Source organism: Lynx rufus, unplaced genomic scaffold, assembly GCF_022079265.1.
Source record: "Lynx rufus isolate CCGP_SWC_20201006 ecotype Redwood Valley unplaced genomic scaffold, mLynRuf1.p SCAF_2, whole genome shotgun sequence".
Lineage (NCBI taxonomy): Eukaryota > Metazoa > Chordata > Mammalia > Carnivora > Felidae > Lynx > Lynx rufus.
In genome coordinates this window covers 70411735-70434041 of record NW_025814834.1, presented here as the reverse complement: position 1 = coordinate 70434041, position 22307 = coordinate 70411735, and the positions used below count along the sequence as shown (strand labels likewise).

At 37.8% G+C, this 22307-nt stretch overlaps 1 protein-coding gene across 1 annotated transcript in view; it reads right to left on the bottom strand.

Moving 5' to 3' along the window:
• The window catches only part of FAP (fibroblast activation protein alpha), a 73529-nt gene that overhangs the window by 10865 nt on the left and 40357 nt on the right, over window positions 1–22307 (bottom strand). The window contains 9 exon segments of the mRNA XM_047085707.1: window positions 1119–1173; window positions 6252–6446; window positions 7194–7263; window positions 7722–7820; window positions 12777–12824; window positions 16758–16882; window positions 18602–18655; window positions 21460–21530; window positions 21629–21733. Of these exon segments, the coding sequence (XP_046941663.1) occupies window positions 1119–1173; window positions 6252–6446; window positions 7194–7263; window positions 7722–7820; window positions 12777–12824; window positions 16758–16882; window positions 18602–18655; window positions 21460–21530; window positions 21629–21733 (822 nt within the window).

Genomic DNA, 22307 nt, shown 5'->3' with positions numbered 1-22307 from the left:
CGCGTGAAATTTGAATCTTTTGAAAATTTACTTAGGAAATTTCATAAAAATGGATGGAGAGATTTTATCTGAAATATTTCACTATAAAAATATTTCATTTATTTCCACCCATTTGAATTCCATTCTGTTTAGATATTTAACATTTGATAGTTTTAAGAAGGACCAAATGGCTTGAAGTAACAACTTTCCACAAATTCATAACAGCTCTTCATCTGGTCACTGAGCTGAGAGCTGAGTCGGAGCCTGCAGATTCCCTTCAATATTGGGTTTCATTCCCTCCATCTTGTGCAGGCCGCTCTCAGAGAAAACAGCCAAGAAAAACAACCCAAGCACAAACGGCTGCAAATTGACTTGCAAATGTACAAATTCAGACCAAAAAGTGAAACAGGAAATCTTCTTTGAAGGGTAATTATCATAATTTATAATGGGCAAATCTAAACTCTTTCCAATATTTCTCTAAACTTTCCAGTGACTTCATTGCCCATGATTGGGAAGTTTTGCCTCTTCCTTTTAATGTGTATTTTGAGAACCTGCACAGCTCCTCAAACGTGGGCAGTTATCTCCATGACCTATAACTCAGAAACTAAATTATACTCCTCTCCAGTTAGCACAAATTAATGTTAGGTCTGGTAAAATAATTTGATTACAAAAAAAAAAAAAAAGAATCAAAACAGCCAAGATATGACTGGGATAGGCTAGGTACTAGGGAATTTGTATTCTAAAAGTTCCTATAATTGCAAATGTTAGCTTAGTTTTTCATTAAAAAAATGAAATTATGAACTCTAAAAGATCTTTATTAACTCCAAAATAACAAAGGAAATGAAACCTTTGATGAACATAGTTCAATTCAGGATACTGTAATCTAATACCAAAAAATTAAGTAAAAATGTATCAATTATTAGTTAATTTGCTACACAAGAAAGAAATTAAATGATTGGGAAAAAGGAACACTTAAAGCCACCACTTTAAAGCCTAGATTACCCAAACTGACTGTTTCCATTGACAGATTAAATTATGTTGCAACATTAACATTTCATGAGAAACCTTATAAGCGAACACTTTAGAAAATTATGATTGCTGAACTGAATAACAGGCATAAAACATATAAAACAACTCACCCAGCCCCATATGGCTATTCTTTTTTCATCAATGAAACCCATTTCTATGAATTTTCTAAAATAAAAGAAACAAATTTTTAGAATTTTAAGTGTGTACACATGACATTTACTTCATTACACAAGCATATTTAATCCAAAGATTTAATAGAAACGCTTCATTTTCTTTGTTTAAACACATGCATAATAATGCTGCACTTACAAATAATTAAAAGAATATGATCATGTTTTCTGCAAAGCATAAAAAGGATCCTTTAGGCTCTACTGTACATCTATTGAGTCGTACTTTCAGGGCTGAAAGTCTAGTATCCTAATTGCGGGAGTGAGTTACTCCAGACTCAAAGAGGTCAAGATCTAGTCTTACAGTAACACAAGAAATACTAGCACCATAACTAGGACCAAATATCCAAATCCTCAGATTTTGGAAAAAAAGATTTTCATTGTTGTTGCCTTAAATTTCATCAGTGTTAAATGCTTAGATGTTAATGATAATGGCCATCTCATTTTCGGTAGCTTTCATCTGCAAAAAAATATCCATCCCTCTCCCATTCCATACTTAGGAACCCTCGGTTTGTCACAGCATGGATATGTATCTTTTAGGATATGGTCATAATTCGTTTGCGTTTCATCACAGAAGAGCCATCGTTTGAAAACTATTTTGAAAATAAATGTCTTCTTAGGAGTAAGAGACCGTGCTGAAGGACAACTTTTAAATAAAAGTCATGGGAAGCCTTCAGAAATATAACTTTGCAAAGTCGGCGCGAAAATGGGAATATTTTAGGCTAATTTATCCCATGCCCCCTTGAGGATTGGTGTTCTAGAGCAATTGTGATTTATTTGGGGGATGGTTTGATAAGAACTCCAGGAACTCTCAGAGAAGCAGGAGCAGTGGAAGAAAATAGCAAACTGGATGAGCCATTGCAGAGACCCGGATGCAACAGTAATGGGAAGGCGAGGAGAACGAAGTGGCACACGCAGCGCCAGAAAAAGACCATTTTTTTTTTGTTCCCTATAGTTATGTTAATGTCCTTTGTCATTTTTCTCTGGAAGTAAGATGTAGTGGTTTCATTAGTTGAATAATGGAGTTTCTTAAGGGGATTTCACAGCAACCATTTTGCTCGTTGCATTGATTCAACATGCACGTTTCCAATGCACAGAGGACTTGGGCAAATGCCCGGGACAAACAGATGGGAAGAAGCCCCGTCAGTCACAGCTTACCCTACACCGATTCTGAGGGACACTGAGGAGTCTACGGGGAAGAAATGCAGCAGCAAACGGGAAGTTGCTACCTGTGTGGATGCTGTTCATGATAAAACAGAGAAAATGTGCAGCAAACTGTGGCATTTCGGCAATTCTTCCACAAACTTCACAAACCAAATGAAAGAAGAGAAGGTTCGCTCTCTTTGTTAAAAAAAAAAAAAAAAAGAAATCTTGCCACTCGTGCTGGAAGACGGTTCTGAGCCATAAAATCAATTTCGATTTTATGATCTCCCGGAAGCTAGCAATCATATTGCCTTGCATCTGGGGTAAAAGCAAATAGCAGGTGATACATGGGAGCAGGAAATTCTTAACAGCTCCCTTCCTCGGTTTATTCCGAAAGGATGACATTTACAGGAAATGATAGTGCAATAGTTAACATGGAAATGAAACATTAACACTTAATGTGGCAGGGCTAGGTTAAAGGTTAGCTAGATAACCCGAGCACTTTAAGGCCACCAAAGCTCTATAAAATTTACCTCCAAATTCTGAAGCGCGTCCAAAGACAGTTATCAGAAATACTGTTGATGATGTGGTTAAATGAAGAAAAATGTTAGGAACAAATGAAAAAGCATTTTGGAGGCTAAACTGAACTTCACAACTTTTCTCTCATAAAAATGACCCTATTCCAAAGGTCAATTTGGAACCCTAGGGATCAATTATTATCCTATTTTGGAAATGTTCTTGTTGATGCCAGGTATAACAGTATGATAGATTTTTCTCACCACTAACCTTCAAGTTATATAAAAATTTTAAATTGTGGGAATGCCAAACGTGCCAAATATACCCCAAATTAGTAGAACTGATCCTATAACTAACGAAGTTTTGTGGGACCTATGTAAGTACCATTTGCAGAGAAGTCTGGGGAAAGCAGGTCTCAGTTTTGTGTGTGCTTTGACCTCACAAACATCTCCTTGGAAGCATTCTCTTTTGTGTAGTCAAGGTAGTGAGCTTGTGTGGCTTTTTTTTTTTTTTAACACTGCTTTGCTTTGTTTAAATCTATTTATTGACTCTAGCATTTACTCTCATTTCCAAATAGGTACACATGATTTTCTTTTGGTATGTAAAAATTTTAGTCAGATTGCATTTTATTTAGTTTTTATTTTTTTAAATATAATTTATTGTCAAACTGGCTAACATACAGTGTGTATAGTGTGCTCTTGGTTTTGGGGGTAGATTCCTGTGGTTCATCGCTTACATACAACACCCAGTGCTCATCCCAACAAGTGCCCTCCTCAATGCCCATCACCCATTTTCCCCTCTCTTCCACTGCCCTCCCCCATCAACCCTCAGTTTGTTCTCTGTATTTAAGAGTCTCTTACAGTTTGCCCAGATTGCATTCTATATGAGATTGAAGGGGATAAATTTCATTCTTTCGTGGGAAGGTAATTTGAGGGCTACCATAAAGGGATTACAATCCCAATTCCCATGTCAGACATTCAGTGTCTGATTCCTAAAACACTTCTTGGCAGACATGCGGTTGAATTATTCCCAGGATCATCATTATAAATCTATCCTTTTTAGCTTTTGTTTTCTCAAAGCACCCGGTTCCAAGGCTTCCCTTTCACTTTTGCAGAATGGCGCTTTCAAGCAAAGCCAGACCAGCCTCAACTGGCATCTCCACTGTTGCACACGTGCTGTGCACGGGCCACACAGCCTCCCCTTGTTCACTAGGGTGTTTAGTAAAAGTTCCATCTAATGGCAATGCTGTCCCTTCAGAGTGCCAGGGGTTTATCCATTTTACAAAGATTGTAAGTGCACTGAAAGTAGAGATTATAAAAATTGCACAGTTTTATACAGAGTGGATTGCAATGGCATACATTAATATTTGATCTGTTGTTGAATGGCTGAGCAAATGAGTGAACATATGCCTGCTCTATAGCAGGAAGACTTTCTTTAGATTCCATCCTAAAAATGGCTCAGAGAAGGTAAAGGTAGCCAATAACTGCCTCTGGTCTATCTTCAATTCTAAATGCCAAAGACATTTATATTATTGTGAAAATTGGTACAATTTGTGGCTTCATGTCCTATATATTGAACAGCAGAAATAACAATTTTAGCTAAGGCCTGTACATGGGATTCAGGTTTAGATTTTCATTCCATCCAAGAAACACGATAAGAAGCTATCTGCTCTGTTTCTTGAGGTATTCTTAAATACAAATGCTGCAATTTTGGTGGTAAATAAGTGCAAAACACATAATGATGCACTTTGTTGTTATTGGTAGATTGGGATGATGAGCTGCTTCTGTTAAGTTTGGTTTTCAACCAATGCCAGAACAAACCACTGTTTAGCGCTACGAACTTTGGAAAAGATGTAACTGAATTACGAATGAGGTATAATCTACATGTCTTTTGATGTGGTCCCAGGATTGCGTACCCTTGATGTTTATTGCATGGTTTAAATAAAAATAGATGTGACCTGCAGTGCCAAAAAAAATAATAATAATCCTTAAAGAATTAGGTCTATAATACTGACAATGGTGTTCATATTTCCACAATGGCATTCATATGTGAGAAACTGATCTCGTGGTGGATTTTTCTTTGAGCTATCTCTTCTGTGTCTCTCCATCGGGCAGAAGATTATCCTAAATAGGTTAATAGCAGACAGGCCAAATAATCTGGATTAGCAAGAAAGATGGAGCCTCCTAGAAATGAGGTGTGAATGACACCTAGAGATTTCATAGTGTTATTTAATAATCTACTTATTCGTTTGTCAGATTTTATTCAAATAGACTGTTTTTAATTGAATATTTTGTGTTATAGAAGTGTGTGTATATTACTGTTCACAGAATGGAAGGAAAATTTGAAAACATATGGGTTATGATTACTTTTCTATTTTTAAAAATAATTACTTGTGAGTCTAAACTCTTCTGCTTTGATTAGAGACAAAAACACAGAAAAGTGTTGTCTGGGCCCACCTCCTTGCTGTTAAATACAATCTTCATTGTGTATGCTATATTGAAATCAGTAACTATCAGTGACATTAAGATGATAAAAGGAATGTGCTAATGAATTTTCTAAATTGCTCTTTGTTGTGCAACAATGTCTGACCTTAAGCCGTTACACACACATATATATCCACGACTAAGGGTGCAATTGGCCTGTGTTGGCTTTTACATTTATAAACTACTGTTCTCTGACTTCACATACTCACAACATAATAACAGAAACCCAACAACTATAGAGAAATATCCTGAAGCATCCTGCACAGTGTTTCCAAATAAACAGCAATTTTGATGCCTATATTCTATTTGTTTCAGAAAAGATGATGGAGACGCAAATTATGGTTGAGAATGTGGTTGGGAAGGACTCAGGTTATGGGTCTGCCTTCCCCATGAATGTTTTCATAATATAATTTGTATTACGTAAAATGCATGTTTTGTCAAATGAAAACAGGAAAACACTTTCATGCTAACACAGCTAAACTTCACAGCTAGGTTAATTACAAAAGAATGCTTAGTATCTGTAAGTGTAGGGTGTTGAGGAAATCTTGAGACATTTCTAAGTCTATGAGATAGAATCCACAATGCTTGAGCAAATTCAGATGTTTGGTTTCCTATAGACCATCCCTAGAGTTACACAATTTTTTTTTTTCTAGTTGTGAGCCATGTGAGTCAACGAAAGGATATCAGAACGACTGAAACACTGAGAGTATTTGTCATTTATCACTATAAATCTTGTTTCTACACATTTATTAGCTCTTGTCTATCATTATTTTTTTTCTCATATTGGGCAAAAATATCTCTTTAAGATTAATGTTAACTTGAGAGGAAGTTAGGAAAACAAACAAAAAGAATTAAATCATGAAAGATGGAGAAACCCGACAGTGATTGCATGACTTTTGTTGCACGCCAGTTTCTGTTTGAATGAGGTGCTCACCTGACAGCTGTGATCTGGTCCTCAACTTCATAAACACCCAGCTTTCGATACACTGCATACAGGAGTTTGTCACCTTGGAAGGCTGTTCCTCGGCCATCCACCAAGGCAATGACTATCCCTTCCTTACTTGCAAGATAAGAAATCCAACTAATAGCGAATACAGACCTTACACTCTGACTACAAGGACCACCATACCTAAAGGAAAAAAAAAAAAAAAAAAAAAGAACCTTGGATTCCTTTGTAAAACTCAACTTCTCATCGTAGCTAAGAATTGCCTTTAGTATTTCCAGTACATTTGTATGATAAAATTTCAATAACAGTGGCATTAGAACTGGCTCAAAATCAAGAGAGGACCAGGCTTTTCCCAGAGGTTTGCTACAAGGAAGTTGTTTTGGGACACAGCCTCTCCTATTCCCCAAAACGGATACATCTAGGGTTGGCATTTCAAGGAATATGTGTGGGTTTTTCGTCATTTCTGCCACCTGCCACTTGCTAAAAGCAGGCATAAGATATACTAAAAAAAATGCATGGTGTTTTAAGCAAATTGTGTGTAGGTCAGCACTGATTTTGGGTGTGATTCCACTAAATGTATTCCATTCCCTTATTTCATTTCTAACTCACTTACATAAGACATTAAGATGATTTACAATATTTTTTGGCTGCAATTTCTCTATCTCAAAGGTATTCTGACACATTCGGCAATTTGCCATACAAAGGAAATTCAAGACAGCAAATGCAAGCCAGTCCATCTAAAATCCCCAAACTTCCTCATTCTATTTTAAATAGCCATATTTTATTTACTCTGATTAGTTGAGGAATATATAAAAACAGCATCAATAGGAACTGTTACCAAGGAGAATGGTTCATTCTATCTCATAAATGTGTATTTAATTTAACATATTTTCAGTAAATAGTTTTTACACCAAAGAAAATATTACATACACTTGAATTAGCAAGGGATACTTCTTTGATCTGTCAAATTGAGGAGGAAGAATCATCTTGTACCATAAAGCTTGGGAAAAAAAAGAAAAATCTTTATTCCACTATATGTCATTATTTATTTTCTTTAATTACAATATAACATAAAATAAATTTATAACTAGTTAATTATGAAGAATTGAGCATATGTTTTAAGTTGATTTTTACTGTGTATTTTTGTCAAATTTATAAATTACTAGAAATCTTGGGTTATTGTTTATCTAGAAGCACACGTACTAAAATTAAAATCAGATAAACTTTTAAAAAATATCAGGGTTGAAGCGGAGCTATAGAAAAGTATCAGATCAACTCTATTTACAAACATATTAAAGACATTCTGTGAAACTCTATTATAGTAGTAAGATTGCTTGAATTAAGTTATTTTAATATTGTAGTGTTTGGACTATAATATTTACCCTGTAATTTTTTTTTAAAAGCAAGATAAGTGTTCAGCTTCATATTTGTAAATGAGAAATTTTTATAAGATCTTACTAATTTCATCCACTTCAAGTTTCTTAATTTCTTCTTTAGGCAGCTGGATATTTTTCAAAGCATTTTCCAATTCCTTGTTTTCTTCCAGGATTTTAATTTCTTAAAAAATAAAATGCTCATTTTTAATTAATAGCATTAACACAAGAAAATTCCTTTCTTAAAATTCCTTTGGTTTTAATATGGATAAAACTGAAACGGTATAAGGAACTGTGTAGCAAGTTTCATATTGCCAAGCATATTTTTAACCCAGCCTTTAAAGCAGGTATGAGTTTATGAGGACATCAATCATTGTCTCCTGTACTGATCCTTATGGCATCGCAACACATTTTGAGCAGAACCACAGAGACAGTAACGTTTATTCCCCATATTTTCCCATCTCCAACTTTTCTAACGTGAAACTATGTATGATCTGAGAAGGTGACTTTTTTATCATCTAAGAAAAAAAACAAGAAATACAATCTATATTGCTGGAATCTCAATTAAAATAATTGATTATGTAGTTACAAAGTTTGTTTTTAAAATTTTCAATGTGTAAAATCAAGTATCAGTTCTGTGATTTTTTAAAATACATGTTTATTTTTAATCTTTCCTGCTCTGCTTAAGTAATACACGATATTCTTCCTTTTTTTGTAATTGAACTATTGCACATTATATTCCTTCAGATCGTTTCCCTCAAGGTGGTTACATACCTTAGTAAAATAACAATATATAACACTATGCTCTCTTTCTATCTTTCACCTTAAAAGATCTTCTTAAAAACTGCTGTTTATATGTGAAATTAATTCTGTTTCACACTTTAATCTTTGAAACTGAACAATCCATTGATCTCCTGAGGCTGTAGTTTGGTGATCTACACAAATGGGTTTCTAGCAATAGAGGGCTTTTTGCAAGTTTGATTTTGAACTGGAATTGATACTGGCTATCTTCTAGAGAAAAGTTAGACTTTCATATGGCATGTGGAATTTGTAGATTTATTTTTTAAAAGAAGGTCTGGATGACTTCTGAGATATGGCAGGTTTTACAAAAGACATCCTGTGAACTTCTTGTTTTTGTGCCTTTTTAAAAAGTGGTCCTTGAAGATAGGGAACTGGAGGAGTACTTGTAACTACACTAAGTTTGCCAAACCACTTCCCTTGTAACTCTCAGTTTTCATATACTCATGGCATTTTGTTCCAACATGTTATATTTAATCTTAGAACAAGTATAGATGTTTTGGTATGAGTTGTATAAGATACATAATAAATTTCATTTTAACTTTGGATAATCCATCAGGAAAGAGATACTTGTGGCATCTTAAAAGCTAAAACTAGAAAAAAACCCAAAAAACAAAAAACAAATATACAATTCTAAGTACGATGGAGCCAATTCTTCATTCTCTTTATGTGGGTTCTGTGTGTGGAGCTATTATGGATAAAGGGAATCCTGTGTGGAGTCACAGAGTGTGTTATAATTGCTTATTATTTCTTTTTATATTTTAGTTATTATTATATTATTTGCTTATTTATTTTTATCATTTTACCAACAGGTACTGGAAGATCATACCCAAGTGTTGGCAGGTTGGTTAGACTTTCACTTCTCCATTTGGCTAGCTGTTGAACTTACTGATTCAAGATTTATTGAATGCCAAGTTTAATTTATAAGCTTATTAATGCTCTATAGTGCAGAGAAGCATTTGTACATACGGTAACTTGGCAATTTTGCCCACCCCTTGGAGCAAAATGGGATTTCATAGGACTGTGGTTGGGGGATGCCGACTGGGCTTCTCTATGTGGCTTTGCATTAAAAGCCAATAATGTGGGAGGAGTGCTGCAGTCTAGACTGTACCTTTCAAACTTATTTCACGCATCATTGTATATGCAGTACCTAGTACATGATAGGTACGTAGGATGTGCTCTGTATTTTTTGTGGACTATTCATTATGATGAAATAAAAAAAGAAAAAGGATGGACCATGCAAGAAACTTGTTTCAATTGCATTAACTACTATATGTTGCTCATTAATTAAATTATGTGAGGAATCTGTGGAAAAGCTGATAAACGGGGTCAATCAGTTGGGTAACCTGCTGTGCCCGAAGCAACTAAGCCTCAAGTGGGCGACGTCAAGGGCCAACTCTTCTGGGTTTCTAAAGCACATGGTTGAGGTACTATGTTATTTTCAAATGGCCCGACCCCACTTTGCAGATAAAATGAAGCCACTGTACTGTTTTCTGCAACGTCTACAAACTTGCATACATTATATGAAATTGTACTAAATCACATTAGTAATTTCTTCATTCTTGGTCAGCACAATGCCAGGGATGAATCTCTGCACCTGTCTCTGGACTCCATCCATTTTCCCAACTCCTTGGGGACTCCCCTCCTTTATGTCTTCAACCCCTTTGGTCTCTTCATTTCTTCCATCAGCATTTAACCACGCTCAAATGTTTATTATCTTTCAAAAACAAAATTGAACTTCTATCAACTGCTTCCAGCCATCATCCACCCCCCTCTTCCTCCTCTCCTCAGTCAGACCTATTGAAAATACTGTCTTTTTATCTACCTCCTCTGCAGGCCTAAACTTGCTTTATTCTGGCTGCCACCTGCACTGTTCTCTGAAAGTGCTCCGACCAAGACAATGCTAATTCCCTCTTGTTAAATTCATTGATTTAGAGCAGGTCTCACTTCACTCTCTGCAGCACTTGACACAGGTGGGCACTCCCTCTTTGCCCTCTTTGCCCTCCTCCCTGCCTTCTTTGATACCATATCCGCAAGGTTGTCCTCCTTCTGGTCCCTCTGTGTCTCCTTTACAGGGTCATTTTCCTCTTCCCGTTTCTCATGTTGGTATTCTGCACAGTTTTATTCTAGGCTCACTTTCTACTACCTCCGCCCACCCTCATTTTTCCTACTCTGCAGTCTCATCCACTTCCATGGCCTCAGTAACCATATATTTCGTAAAGTAATGACTTCGTGTTCCTCATCTTCAGTCCAAACTGATCCCGTGATGTCCAGATTCAAAACTTCGCCACTCCAGTCAGCTCCACTTGGATATCGTCGCAGTGCCTCAAGCTCAACGTTAAAAATAAAACTCATCATCTCCACAAAAATATTCTCTCTGTTGTGAATCCCTCTTCCAGTAAAAAAACATCAATATCAATCCACTTGACCAAGCCAGACATCCAAGCAGAATTAATACCTCATTCATATTTGTGAGTTTCCGGTTTGACGTATCTATCCTTATGAGACATTTCCAAACCCCTGAAACCCAGATGCGGTGCCCTGCTTATGTGCTTTCATGCTCTATTTCCCGTATCTGAATTCTCTACCCCACAGTATTGTCCATTCACATGTCTGCATTCCCCATTGATCTATAATTTCCTTGAGGAAAGGAAATCTACCTAATCTAATCCAGTCATATCTAATCCAGTATCTGTTCATTTTTAAGATCTAGTATCCAGCACAGTGCCTGGATTAATGTGATAGGTGCTTAATAAATATATGTTGAATAAAGATTTCTGGCATGAAATGCAATGGAAAATGGGTAAAAACAAAACAAAAGAAAACGAAAGCTACAAATGAATAGAAGACACAGCATCAATTCTAAAAAGCAGCTCCAAGACGTATCTGGGAATTTATTAAAGATACAAATTCTCTAGCCCAGTCAAAGAGGTACTGAACTGGAATTTCTGGGGCGCGCCTGAAAGCTCAGGCCTTTATGATAAATATCTCTGGAGAATTTCATCACTAGGCAAGTTTGCATAACTATGCTCTAAAAAAATTTGTGTTCTGTAGGAGAGTTAGAAAACATATAAATACATATGACAAATGAAAATGACATGAACACTGCGCCTGCTTTGTAAGTATTGGGAGAAGTAGTAACACTTTTGTATGCAGTACAGAAATCGATACCTGGCAGGAAGAGGAGAAGGATAATAAGAGAGTGGAAATTCATGCCCTGAGAAAAGGGAAGCTGACCTTTAACAGCCATGATAAAATGGAAATCATACATTTATGGGAATTTCCATTAAAGCAAAAGATTACAGATTTGAATGTAGTATTGCTTTAAAATGTCTCTTACTCAAGGTTGAGTTGAGCCATATTGAGAAATACAATCACTTATTCTTAAAAGTATTTCATTATTAGCCACAAGGTTAAAAAAAACAACAAAACCTCAAAATGAAACTAAATTCACAGTCCCTGTATTACAATGCCTGTCCTGTCCAGAGCTCCTGAATTGACTCTGTTTTTCCTCATTACCATATTTTCACCTATTATACTTGAGCCATTGTGCTGGCAGCCAAACTAATCCCAAAACAGTCTCCTGACTTGTCATCAAAGCTGTTCAGGGATCAGGATCACAGGCACAAGTGCTCAAGTCCCTCATTGTCCCTTGTCTCCATCAACTTCGACCTAAAATGTCCTTTAATAGTAAATCAGAAGACAACGGGGAATTGCTGGGAGAGCACGGGGCAGTGACACACTTGGATAACTCCGCCGAGGGCAAAGACAGTCATCTTTGGTCTGTGAACCCTTTTTAACCTATATCATAAATACAGGTTGGAGGAGGACGATCTTGATCATAGTTGAAGATGGGAAAAGCCTCTGAATTTCAGGGCTTTCATACGTAGCAACACTGTGATGTAGCTGTTAAAACAAAAAGCCAGCATGATAGTCACCCTCTGCTTTGAACTGGACTTATATCTGGAATTTGTCTCCAGTTTGGGATGTTACAAAAAAAGCAGGAATTCTGATTTGGGAGGGAGGTTGTGCTAAATATCTTAACTGTCCTTCTAGTGCTAAGCTGCTGTGTTTTTTAGGGGACCGATTGGGGAAGACAGTATGAATCCCTGTGATAACAACCCATCCGTGTTATGCCAGGTTCTTACTGCAAATAATTGTTAAATTTCATAGGGTCCAGTCTGACTCAAAGAATACCCAAATCTACGTAACAATAGGCTTTATGATAACAAGACTCCATCACAGTCCCCGTGTTGGTGTGAGGAAAGTGTCTTGCTTCCTCTAGTGTGATGTCACTGACAGTTCAGGGTTTCTTTAGACAGCAGCATGCAAGAGAGCGTACCTTGATCAGTGCGACCGTCATGAAGGGTGGAAATGGGGAGGCCTGGGCCTGTGCACAGGATAAAAACAAACACATGCTTTAGCTTTTAAATAAACCCTGGGTTTCCAATAAGAACTGCTGGTCATCTTTGTGGTTAATGTCAGGCTCAACTTCATCTTTTAATTCTACAGCTATTTTTTTTCCCCCAGAGAGAAGAAAACATCACCTTGTAAGTTAAGTTTAACCTACACAAGAGATCAGAGCCCAAAGATGAGATGTGAGAGAAGAGTCACCGGTGCGCTTTACCAGGAGGGATCCTGAATAGTCCAGGATCTAGTTACAGAAATGGACCCCAGAAACTGCTGTGGCAAATGGCCTTCTGAGAAGACACCATGCTGTATGAGCTACGTTAGCTAAGTCTCTACTATCCAGTAACCTTCACCAGTACCCAGATAATACTTTCAGTCTGGCTTCTTGGTTCAATGCTCAGTAGAACTCAACATCTTTTTTCTATGTAATTAATAAATGAAGAAATAAATTTATCTAGAATCTGTTGCCTGTTCAAATGTGCTGTGGCAGGTCACATTCCCTGGGGAACAGACCCAGCAGGAGTTTTGTGGGCGAGCAGTTTTTCTGGGGTAGTATTAAGGAGGGATGAGGCAGTGAGGGAAGGTGGGCTTCAGTGCAGTCAAAACACAAAACTCAGCCGACGCCCACAGGGAGCTCCGGAGCTGGATGGCCTGCAGAGTTGCCTTCATGTACCAGCCGGGCTGGCTTTTACACAGAATGGAGTGGCCATTGGCTGTGGCAAGGCAAGTCCCAGGGTGGGAGCTCAGCTGTGAGCTGTCAGCCGCTGGCACCCTCAGCAGCTGGCAGAATGAGGGGTTCAGTCCTGAGGTGGGAGGTTCTGGGTGGCACTTCAGTGTCCACTACATATTCCAGCATGGAACTCAGGGCCTCTGTGCAGAAACTGGCCATTTTAACAAGACCTACAAATAATTAAGCACTAATTTTCTCTCACTTGAGAGATAAAATAATATCCTCTTAAAGGATAAATTTGCTCAGGCAGTCAATGCGTTAAAAGAAACAACATGGAGGTTAGGGGTAGAGCTTCGTTGCACTTCTGATGCTTCTGCCTTCTTTTTGGAACATCATTCGGGTAGCACCCTGGATCCCAGGCAAGCAGAGGAGGGGGTGACCTTTTGATGAATTCTGAGAAGACCTAGATTTAACAACTCCTTCTTCTGCCTTGTTCCTGGCATCGTTCTCCCTGCTTTTGTCGGGTCCTCAGTGTTCCAAATAGGATAGTGCCGGGCTCCGTGGGGGCAGCCAGTGGCTGTCCAGTCATACCCATATTTGTGTAATTGTAATTCTGAGGTACAATATTAGGAAGCTGTACACATTTAACCACATTTTCCAATTAACATTTACAAGTAATAAAGCTAAATAGTTTAATTTCCTTCTTGACCTTTCAGTCTAACTTGAGAGTGAGGAGAAGGGATATTATTTATTAGACTCCCTCAAAAAAACAACAATTCGTTATTGTATGGAGTGCCAAAATTGTATAGAACTTAATTTCAGAGATTGTCATTTTGGCCAGCTTTTCTTCAAAGGTATTAGAAGGGACAAATGCATATTATATTTGTGGTCAGAATGTAAGGAAATGAAACATGAATCAGAATTTGTTGACTTTAGTCAACCAGCATCCATCCTATGGAATTTTCACGGGTATGTGGTTCCAGTAGTGACAACTAGCATATCTTTTCTGGCCAAATTATGACACTAAATAATAACTGACTGCCCTAGATACAAAAGACCTGAGCACAAATGACATAAAAGCATCAATTGTCTGGAATCCCCCCTTTGCATTACTTTTGTTCCATCAGCATCACGAAGAGGGTTTTCACCTATTTAATCCTATTCTCTGGGATTTACTCACCATCTCTCTTGGAGAGTTTGAAGTTACATAATGAGGCTTTACTCTTAGTCCTAAAGGGAAAGATTTCAAGGTTTTTCTTATGATGGCTCAGTGACTCATTTTACTGGAGCTTCAAAAACACCAGACGATGTGATGCTTCCCACACAGTATATTTTTTGCTAAATGGGAAATTACCATACTGCCGAGCAAGAGTGAGTGTGGAAAAGTCAGGCGATTCAAGTTCTAGAAAGGACTCTTCCACCAACTTTTGAGGAGAGCTTAGTCTTTGCTTCCTTATCTTTTCAGTGGGCACTCAGACTCGAGCAAACATTAGGAAGACAAACCGCTATAAAAAGTGGCATAATGCTTTCAAAAAGGGTTGAGGCATTATGCAAATGCAGAATGCACATAAACACAAATGAGTGTATGCAAGTGTAGGGTCACTGATGTCTTTATCAGTAAATATATCGGCATAAGAAAAAGTTTTTTTGTTAGACTTCACAAAAGGCAGTAATGCTTGGATCTTCTTTCGTACCTATGTTCATTCAACAATTATGCATTATACATTATACATAATTATTATGCATTAGCCATTTTTCTTGGCCTTATGAATGTGAAGATTAAAGGAAAGCATCCTCTGCCTTCAGGAGAGAAAGACAAACAGATCACTCAGTAGAGTTAATTCAATGATACTACATGCCTGGCATGTAAGCTTTCAATATGTTTTGCATGAATACATAGCTTGGGTTGAAAAATGTTGCATATAATTTGACAAGGACATTTAATATATACCTTTAAGTACCATAACCACATTCAGCACATACGATTATGAACAACAATCTCTTGGCTTTTCAAAGATGTCATTGACCCAACATTTTGTGAAAATAGTTGTAACAAACCGACATCTTGTGCCATCTTACAGGGGGCATTTGGGGTAAAATGCTTATTCATTTCCGCAGTCAAATGAGTTGGGGCTCTGGTTCAGGGGCCAGATGACTGGAGTGAGGAGAATGGCATGTCAGGGAAGCCTTCCTTCTGGGAAGTAAAGAACCTGGGGTCTTCTGCAACTGCTCAGGGATCTCCATCGGGCAAAGATTCCTTTTGTTCTCTGAGCTGCCTTCCACTGGGAGTTGATACCAGAAAGAGCTGAGTGGTGTGCATTTTGTAATAACATCTTCTGTTTGCTGTTCCCCACCAGAGAAACTCAGGGATTTAATTATGGGGATGGGACAGAGAATGGAAAAGTAGGTATTTCTCAAGTCCATTTTCCAAATCTCCATGACCCCAACATATTTCATTGATCTACTGATGCCCAACCTGACCTGTTTCATTGCTTTTCATATGTTCAAGATATAGCTAAGATGTTATGCATAAAATAAAATATTTTGGATAGAAATTATTAGCTAAATGTACACATGACCTAAAAAACCACGAAGTATTTAGTGTATTTAATTACCCATGACTTTTTAATATTTGAATGAATTCTTATGTTTCCCAAATTTAGAAAGGACATTCTGGGTGACAAACTTTATTTTCCATCCTCGCTGAAACTGTACTTCAAAGAATTATTGGCCTCCAAGGGAAGGAGCTCAGGTTTCTAGGACGTTATTCTTCCTCCTGGCTATAAGAGTTTGACATTTTCCAGGCAAATGGGGCCGAAGTCCGGCAACCATTTTTAACACAGAATGCTTCTTTTAATACTATTGCTCGAGTCTTGCTGCAATAGCTGCTAGATGGTGTTTGCATATGACTAGATGGTGCTGTGGCAGGTGGCGGGTAAGAGCTTGGGATTTACAGTCAATAGATCCTTGGTCCCATCCTAACTCTGATGCTTGCCAGCAGTGCAGACCTTTTGCAAGCTATTCTATTTCCTCAACTGCGAAAAAAAAAAAAGAGATAATAATGCTCTCCTACCTTCTTTTCATTCTTTTCCCCCATAAGCATCAGGTCAGATAACATAGGTAAGATCCCCTCCCATAAAGGTACTTGATAACCCGTAGTTAAGATCGGCTAGAGGATAGTGGTGATGAAGGCGACCACACTGGCAGTGATGTGGTAGAGTTCATGTTGGGTCCATTACCTACCATAGCAGACAAGTGCATAGTACTTGGCGTAGTCACTGAAACTTGCTGTGTAATATTGGCACCTTTCTTTCCTTAGATGGCAAGTAATGCACTTTTTGCTTGGAGGATAGCTTCCAATGCTAATTCTAGAGGAAAATGAAAATAAAACTAAGCTGAAATTTTGAGATTGTATTTATCAAAATGTACTACTCCATGTAAAATGACTAATTTACATATTGACATCAAACCCACTCTATTTTTCTCTTGCCAATATCATTTAAAGTGAAGGGGAATTACAGTATTTTGATGTAGCCTGATTTTCAATCATCTTTGCTTGAAGAGGCACCAGACTTGAGGGAGAAGCCCCCCCAGTTTCTCTGGGGTGGGAGAAATACCTAACACCTTGAATGGAAGTGAGGTAACCACTTCCCATAGCCATTCATCTCTCACATCTTACAAAGTGGTTGGCAATGCATAGTTCTTCATCTTTCCATCTCTCTTTTTGTACTCCCATGTAAAACATGCAAGGAAATCTGGCAGTCTCACCAAGAAAAGGGTCGCTGTTCTTATCATATATCTGGAAGGGGAAATTAGTAATAAGCAAATTGGAAATAAAAAAAAAACACAGTTTTTAAGTGCCTCCTGTGCCTTTCATTCTTTTCAGAAGGAAGTTTTGGTTCAGAGAAGCTCTTCCTGGGAATGCTTCCCTACAGGCATTCTTACATAAGCCAACATGGACCTACACCCTCTCCCCAGTAGAACCTTCTGCGTGGCTCCTGAAGGAGGTGGTTGGTTTTAATATACAGACTCCAAGACCTTACCCCAAACATTCAGAATCAGAATCTCATTTGGGGCAGACTAGATAGTATGATGCCAACATGGGTCAGGGTCAGAATCTGTTGTGACTGGTAAGATAATCTGTGGCTGCTGCAGTGTTCTTTCTGCTGCTGCCCTTGATCTTGCCTTGGACATGGTAGAGGGGAGCCAGGGACATTGCTGGCGCCATAGAGGGATTCTCCCCAACAGATAAGAAGTCATGATACAGGAGGGAGCAGAGGAATGCAGCAGAGGGAAAATTTCTTATTTCCTTGGTTACAGTCTGCATTCATGTTCACATTTTGGTGTAATCTTGGAAATATTAAGTAGGCAGTTAACAGTAAGGGGATTAGGTCAGCATGCCCAGGTACAAATTCTGGCTATAACAGTATTGCCTGCCTCCTGAAGTTGTAGGGATTCAACAAAATTACATATGTAAAGCAGATAAAAACGTGCCTGGCATATAGCAGACTATCAGCCCATGGTCGCTATGCCTTTTACTTCTACATCAGAAAGGGCTGTTGAGGGCACCATTCATTTTTTTCTCCCTTTTTAAAAATGTTTAGTGGGGCGAGGCCACCATTCCATTTCCCAAGGGGACAATTGGGCCAACTTAAACACTAATTTGGGAAGAGAGAGGAATTTTCTCCAATCCTAATAGGCTTATGCCAAGGTGAACCATGTTAAAAGAAATCACACAATATGGGAGCCAACGCCATACCTGGTACACAATAGGGACTTAGTGTCTGCTAAGTGAATGAACATCGTCAATTACCTCTAAATTTAGTTGAAGTATTTAGTATCATGTTTTTATCAGCATTAGAATTCCTTGGCTTTTCTTTCTGAAGACATTTTGAGTTAGCTAATATTTGGGGGGTGTATATTTTATACTGATGTGGGGTACAGTATGCTCCAAATGTTTTACCTTAATTCATATATTATTTTTATTGCATTTATGCTTTAAAGATATTCTGTGTATCCAAAGGACTCTGACATATTTTCATTCAAATTAATGTATACAAATACTAGAATGAATTGACATAAATTACCTATAGATATTTCTTCTTCCAGGGTAGCCTTCAAATTCATTGCTAGAATAAAACCTGAAATACATTCAGAAGCTATTAGATAAGTATTTATAACTAAATGGTGATAGAATTTTTAGTACTCATAGAGTAAACAATGTAGTCCAATGTTCATCTAATGAAACTATATTAATTGGCACTTATGTAGATAAATCATTGCTGGTTATTAACTTATTTTTAAATGTCTATTTATATTTGAGACAGAGAGAGAGAGAGAGAGAGAGAGAGAGAGAGAGAGAATGAGTGAGGGAGGGGCAGACAGAGGGGGCATAGAGGATCTGAAGTGGGCTTTGTGCTGACAGCAGAGAGCCTGAGGTGGGGCTCGAACTCACGAACGATGAGATCATGACCTGAGCCAAAGTTGGATGCTTAAGTGACTGAGCCACCCAGGTGCCCCAGTCATTGCTGTTTATAACACTGAATTTTATATACTTACTCTGACTTTCAAATCATAGGAGGATTAAAGTGAGCCAAATATTCTTTTTTTATTATAGGTATATTATATTCTGATTCATTATTTATGAGTTATACAAAATAAGCTAGGATATTGATTAATATCACCCCCTTCCTTACCATGATAAAGTTTACTGGTTTCTCTATGTTATATTATTTAGTTCTGTTTGTGATTCTGAAGATATTTTGGATTTGTTTTATAGAAGCCCTGACAGAGAAGTTTGTTATAAATCCAGAAACGTATCCACACTACGACACAACACAAAGGGGCATGTTGATTTACCCAGATGCAAAAGAAGTCACAAGAGAACATACTTGTTACTTAAGTATCTGGGTCCCAGTTCTAACCTGTCTTAATATAGCCATGAAGTGGGAAATCCAATTTAGTGGCATGATTTTCACTCCTCTGAGTTCATCTGAATATCACGAAGAAACCGCCTTTTTTTTTTCCTTCAAGAAGAGCATAATAGACTGTAGAAAGTTAGGTTTAGTTACCAATTTTTAATTCTTGAGGTTGTTCAGTGGCTCAGGTACTACTATGTGTTCACTGTCATAAAAACCTTGTTACCCGCAAGTAAAAAGAAAAGGCAACAGAATGCCAATCACTCCTAGGATTAAATGTATCTTCTGACCCAGCATTTTTCTACATGACTTTACTGATTTCAATGGACTCTGATAGACTGATGGTCACTTGCACTTGCCTTCCCCCACATCATCTCAAACTACTAGTGAATAAAATACTCAGTATCTTTTCCAAACAGCACCACCCTCCCCCAACCCTCCCACAGCTTTCTTGTTCTGTCAAAGGCTTCACGATTGATTACCTTCATCTGACACTTGCAGCAGAGTCCAGTTTGCCTTGCCTTTCCCTTTTCCTTCACTGCCACGAAGTCACCAGTCTTGTTCAACCTCCATCTGTCTTTATGGTCTATCTACCCTTCCTCTCACTCACTTAACTAATATTTACAGAATTCCAGCTATGTGTCAGGCACTATGTCAAGTGCTAAGGACACACAAAGAAAGGAGGTGTAGCTTTTTCCTCAAAGAGTCCATATTTTATTGCCACTATTTTAGTTTAAGTCTCTATCATTGCAGGCCTGGATTATGACCATAGCTGGGTCTCCCTGACTTTGGTTTCCCCTGAAGTCCTAACCCTGTTATGTCTGAAATTTGCCATCCACGTTTATCTCGTCACTCTTCTTACACTGGTGATTGTAATGACTGCTCCATATAATGTTCAAACTCCTTTGTCAAATGTTCCAAGAGTGCCATAAATCGACAACTGGTTTCCGACATGTTTTTATCCAGTGAGCCTGGACTAATGATTCCCCTTCTTTGCTCTTAGAATTACAGATAATGACAGGCAGGTTATAAGAAAGTACCCTGGATTTGGAGTTTATTAGAAGCTAGGGAAAGAAACTGTACATTCTTGACTAGAGAAGTTTGATCATAAATGATTATTTTAAGATGATTTATTTAGATAGCACACAGGATGGACTGAGGAAAGAACTGGAAGGAAGAAGTCCCATGTTGAGATCACAATAAGAACCTTAGATTTAATATGTGTTAGGTTTGAATCCTAGTTCTGCTACTAATTACATATGCAGTCTTGGCCATGTTAATTTCCAAGGATCAGCTTTCTCATCTGTATAACCAGGGTAATTGTTTCTACTTTACAGTATATGGTATGAAGTAATTGCTCAAAAAATGATAGCTGGGGAGCCTGGGTGGCTCAGTTGATTAAGCGTCTGACTCCTGACTTTGGCTCAGGTCAGGATCTCATGGTTCATGAGTTCAAGCCCCACATTGGACTCTGTGTTGAGAGCACAGATCAGGCTTGGGATTCTCCCTCTCTCTCTGTCTCTCCCCCCTGGCGCTCTCTCTCCCTCTCTCTCTTTCTCTCTCTCTCTCTCTCTCTCTCTCTCTCAAAATAAGTAAATAAACTTTTTTTTAAAGATAGCTGTTGTAGATAATAATCTTAAACTTCTATAACAGTGAATCACTACAAAAAGCTTTCTGTATCTATGGGCTGCCCTTCATGGACTTTTGAAGCTTGCTCATTTCTTCAAGTGCTAAAGAGTAAAATTTGTGTTTAAAAGTCATTATTATTTCTAAAATTTTATACTTTTAATGTAATTATCTACCAAGTATCAGAAGAGAAGTGACTGCTGACTAAATATTCTTTCCTAAAAGAAATCATGTTAACTATTAAAGAATACACAATTTTAATGAAACCACAGCTGTCTGAACTACACTACAGAGTAAGTAACAAAAAATGCTTTTAACTAAGAGGTGGTACAGTATCATTTGTGGGTCCATCAGTGCCAATTAAAACCTGAATGGTGCATCATGCTTCATGCAATACTTACAGTGAATCCTGTGTTACTCTGAATATATTTATGGCCTCCCACTTGCCACTTGTAATTTGAATAGCATTTTCCTATAAAAAGACAAACATTATGTTGTGTGAAGCTGAGCGTTATTTGAGCAACCTCAACTGAATGATCTTTGAGGAGATAAATCTTGGAAGGAACATACCACAGTGTCTTTGATATAGTGAATATGTTTGTAGCCATCCTTGTCGCTAAATATTTTGTAGTATGAAATGGCATCATAGCTGAAAACTGGTGTTGAAACAAAGAACTGAAAGAAATGAACAGAGGTTATGTTCAAAAGACAAACCAAACTAAAACTATAGAATTTTTTATAAGCAGTGGATAGTTCATGATTATCGGAACCAGAATGTCCTGCCTCCCCTAGTGTCCATCAACCACATCTGAAATGCCATTCTTTCAGTTAGACAGCTTTTCTAGTAATTCTAACAGGCATTTGTACATTCCAACTGCTGCTTAATTGCTACTACATGCCCCTCTGTTTATAATGTTTAATTTGATTGAATGTCTATGCTTGGAGACACTGTGGTTTGGAACAGAGTTAAGAGAATCATAAATGAATGTTGCCATGTAGCCAAGTCTAACTTCAAAATGTGGTATTTGACCAAAGCGTGACTCATGAAGGCTGATAGTTTTTTTGAGTTTTGATTTGTCGGATGCCAAGCACCTAATGCCAATGATTCAATGAAGACATTTTAAAGATGAAAATATCATGCCCTGCTAGTTACAGTTTTTCATGATGGAAAGAAACTTCTAGACCCAGGACAAGCAAGTAGGAGGTTTGCTCCTTGAGCTTAGGGAGCGAAGCAGACCTCATTACCCAT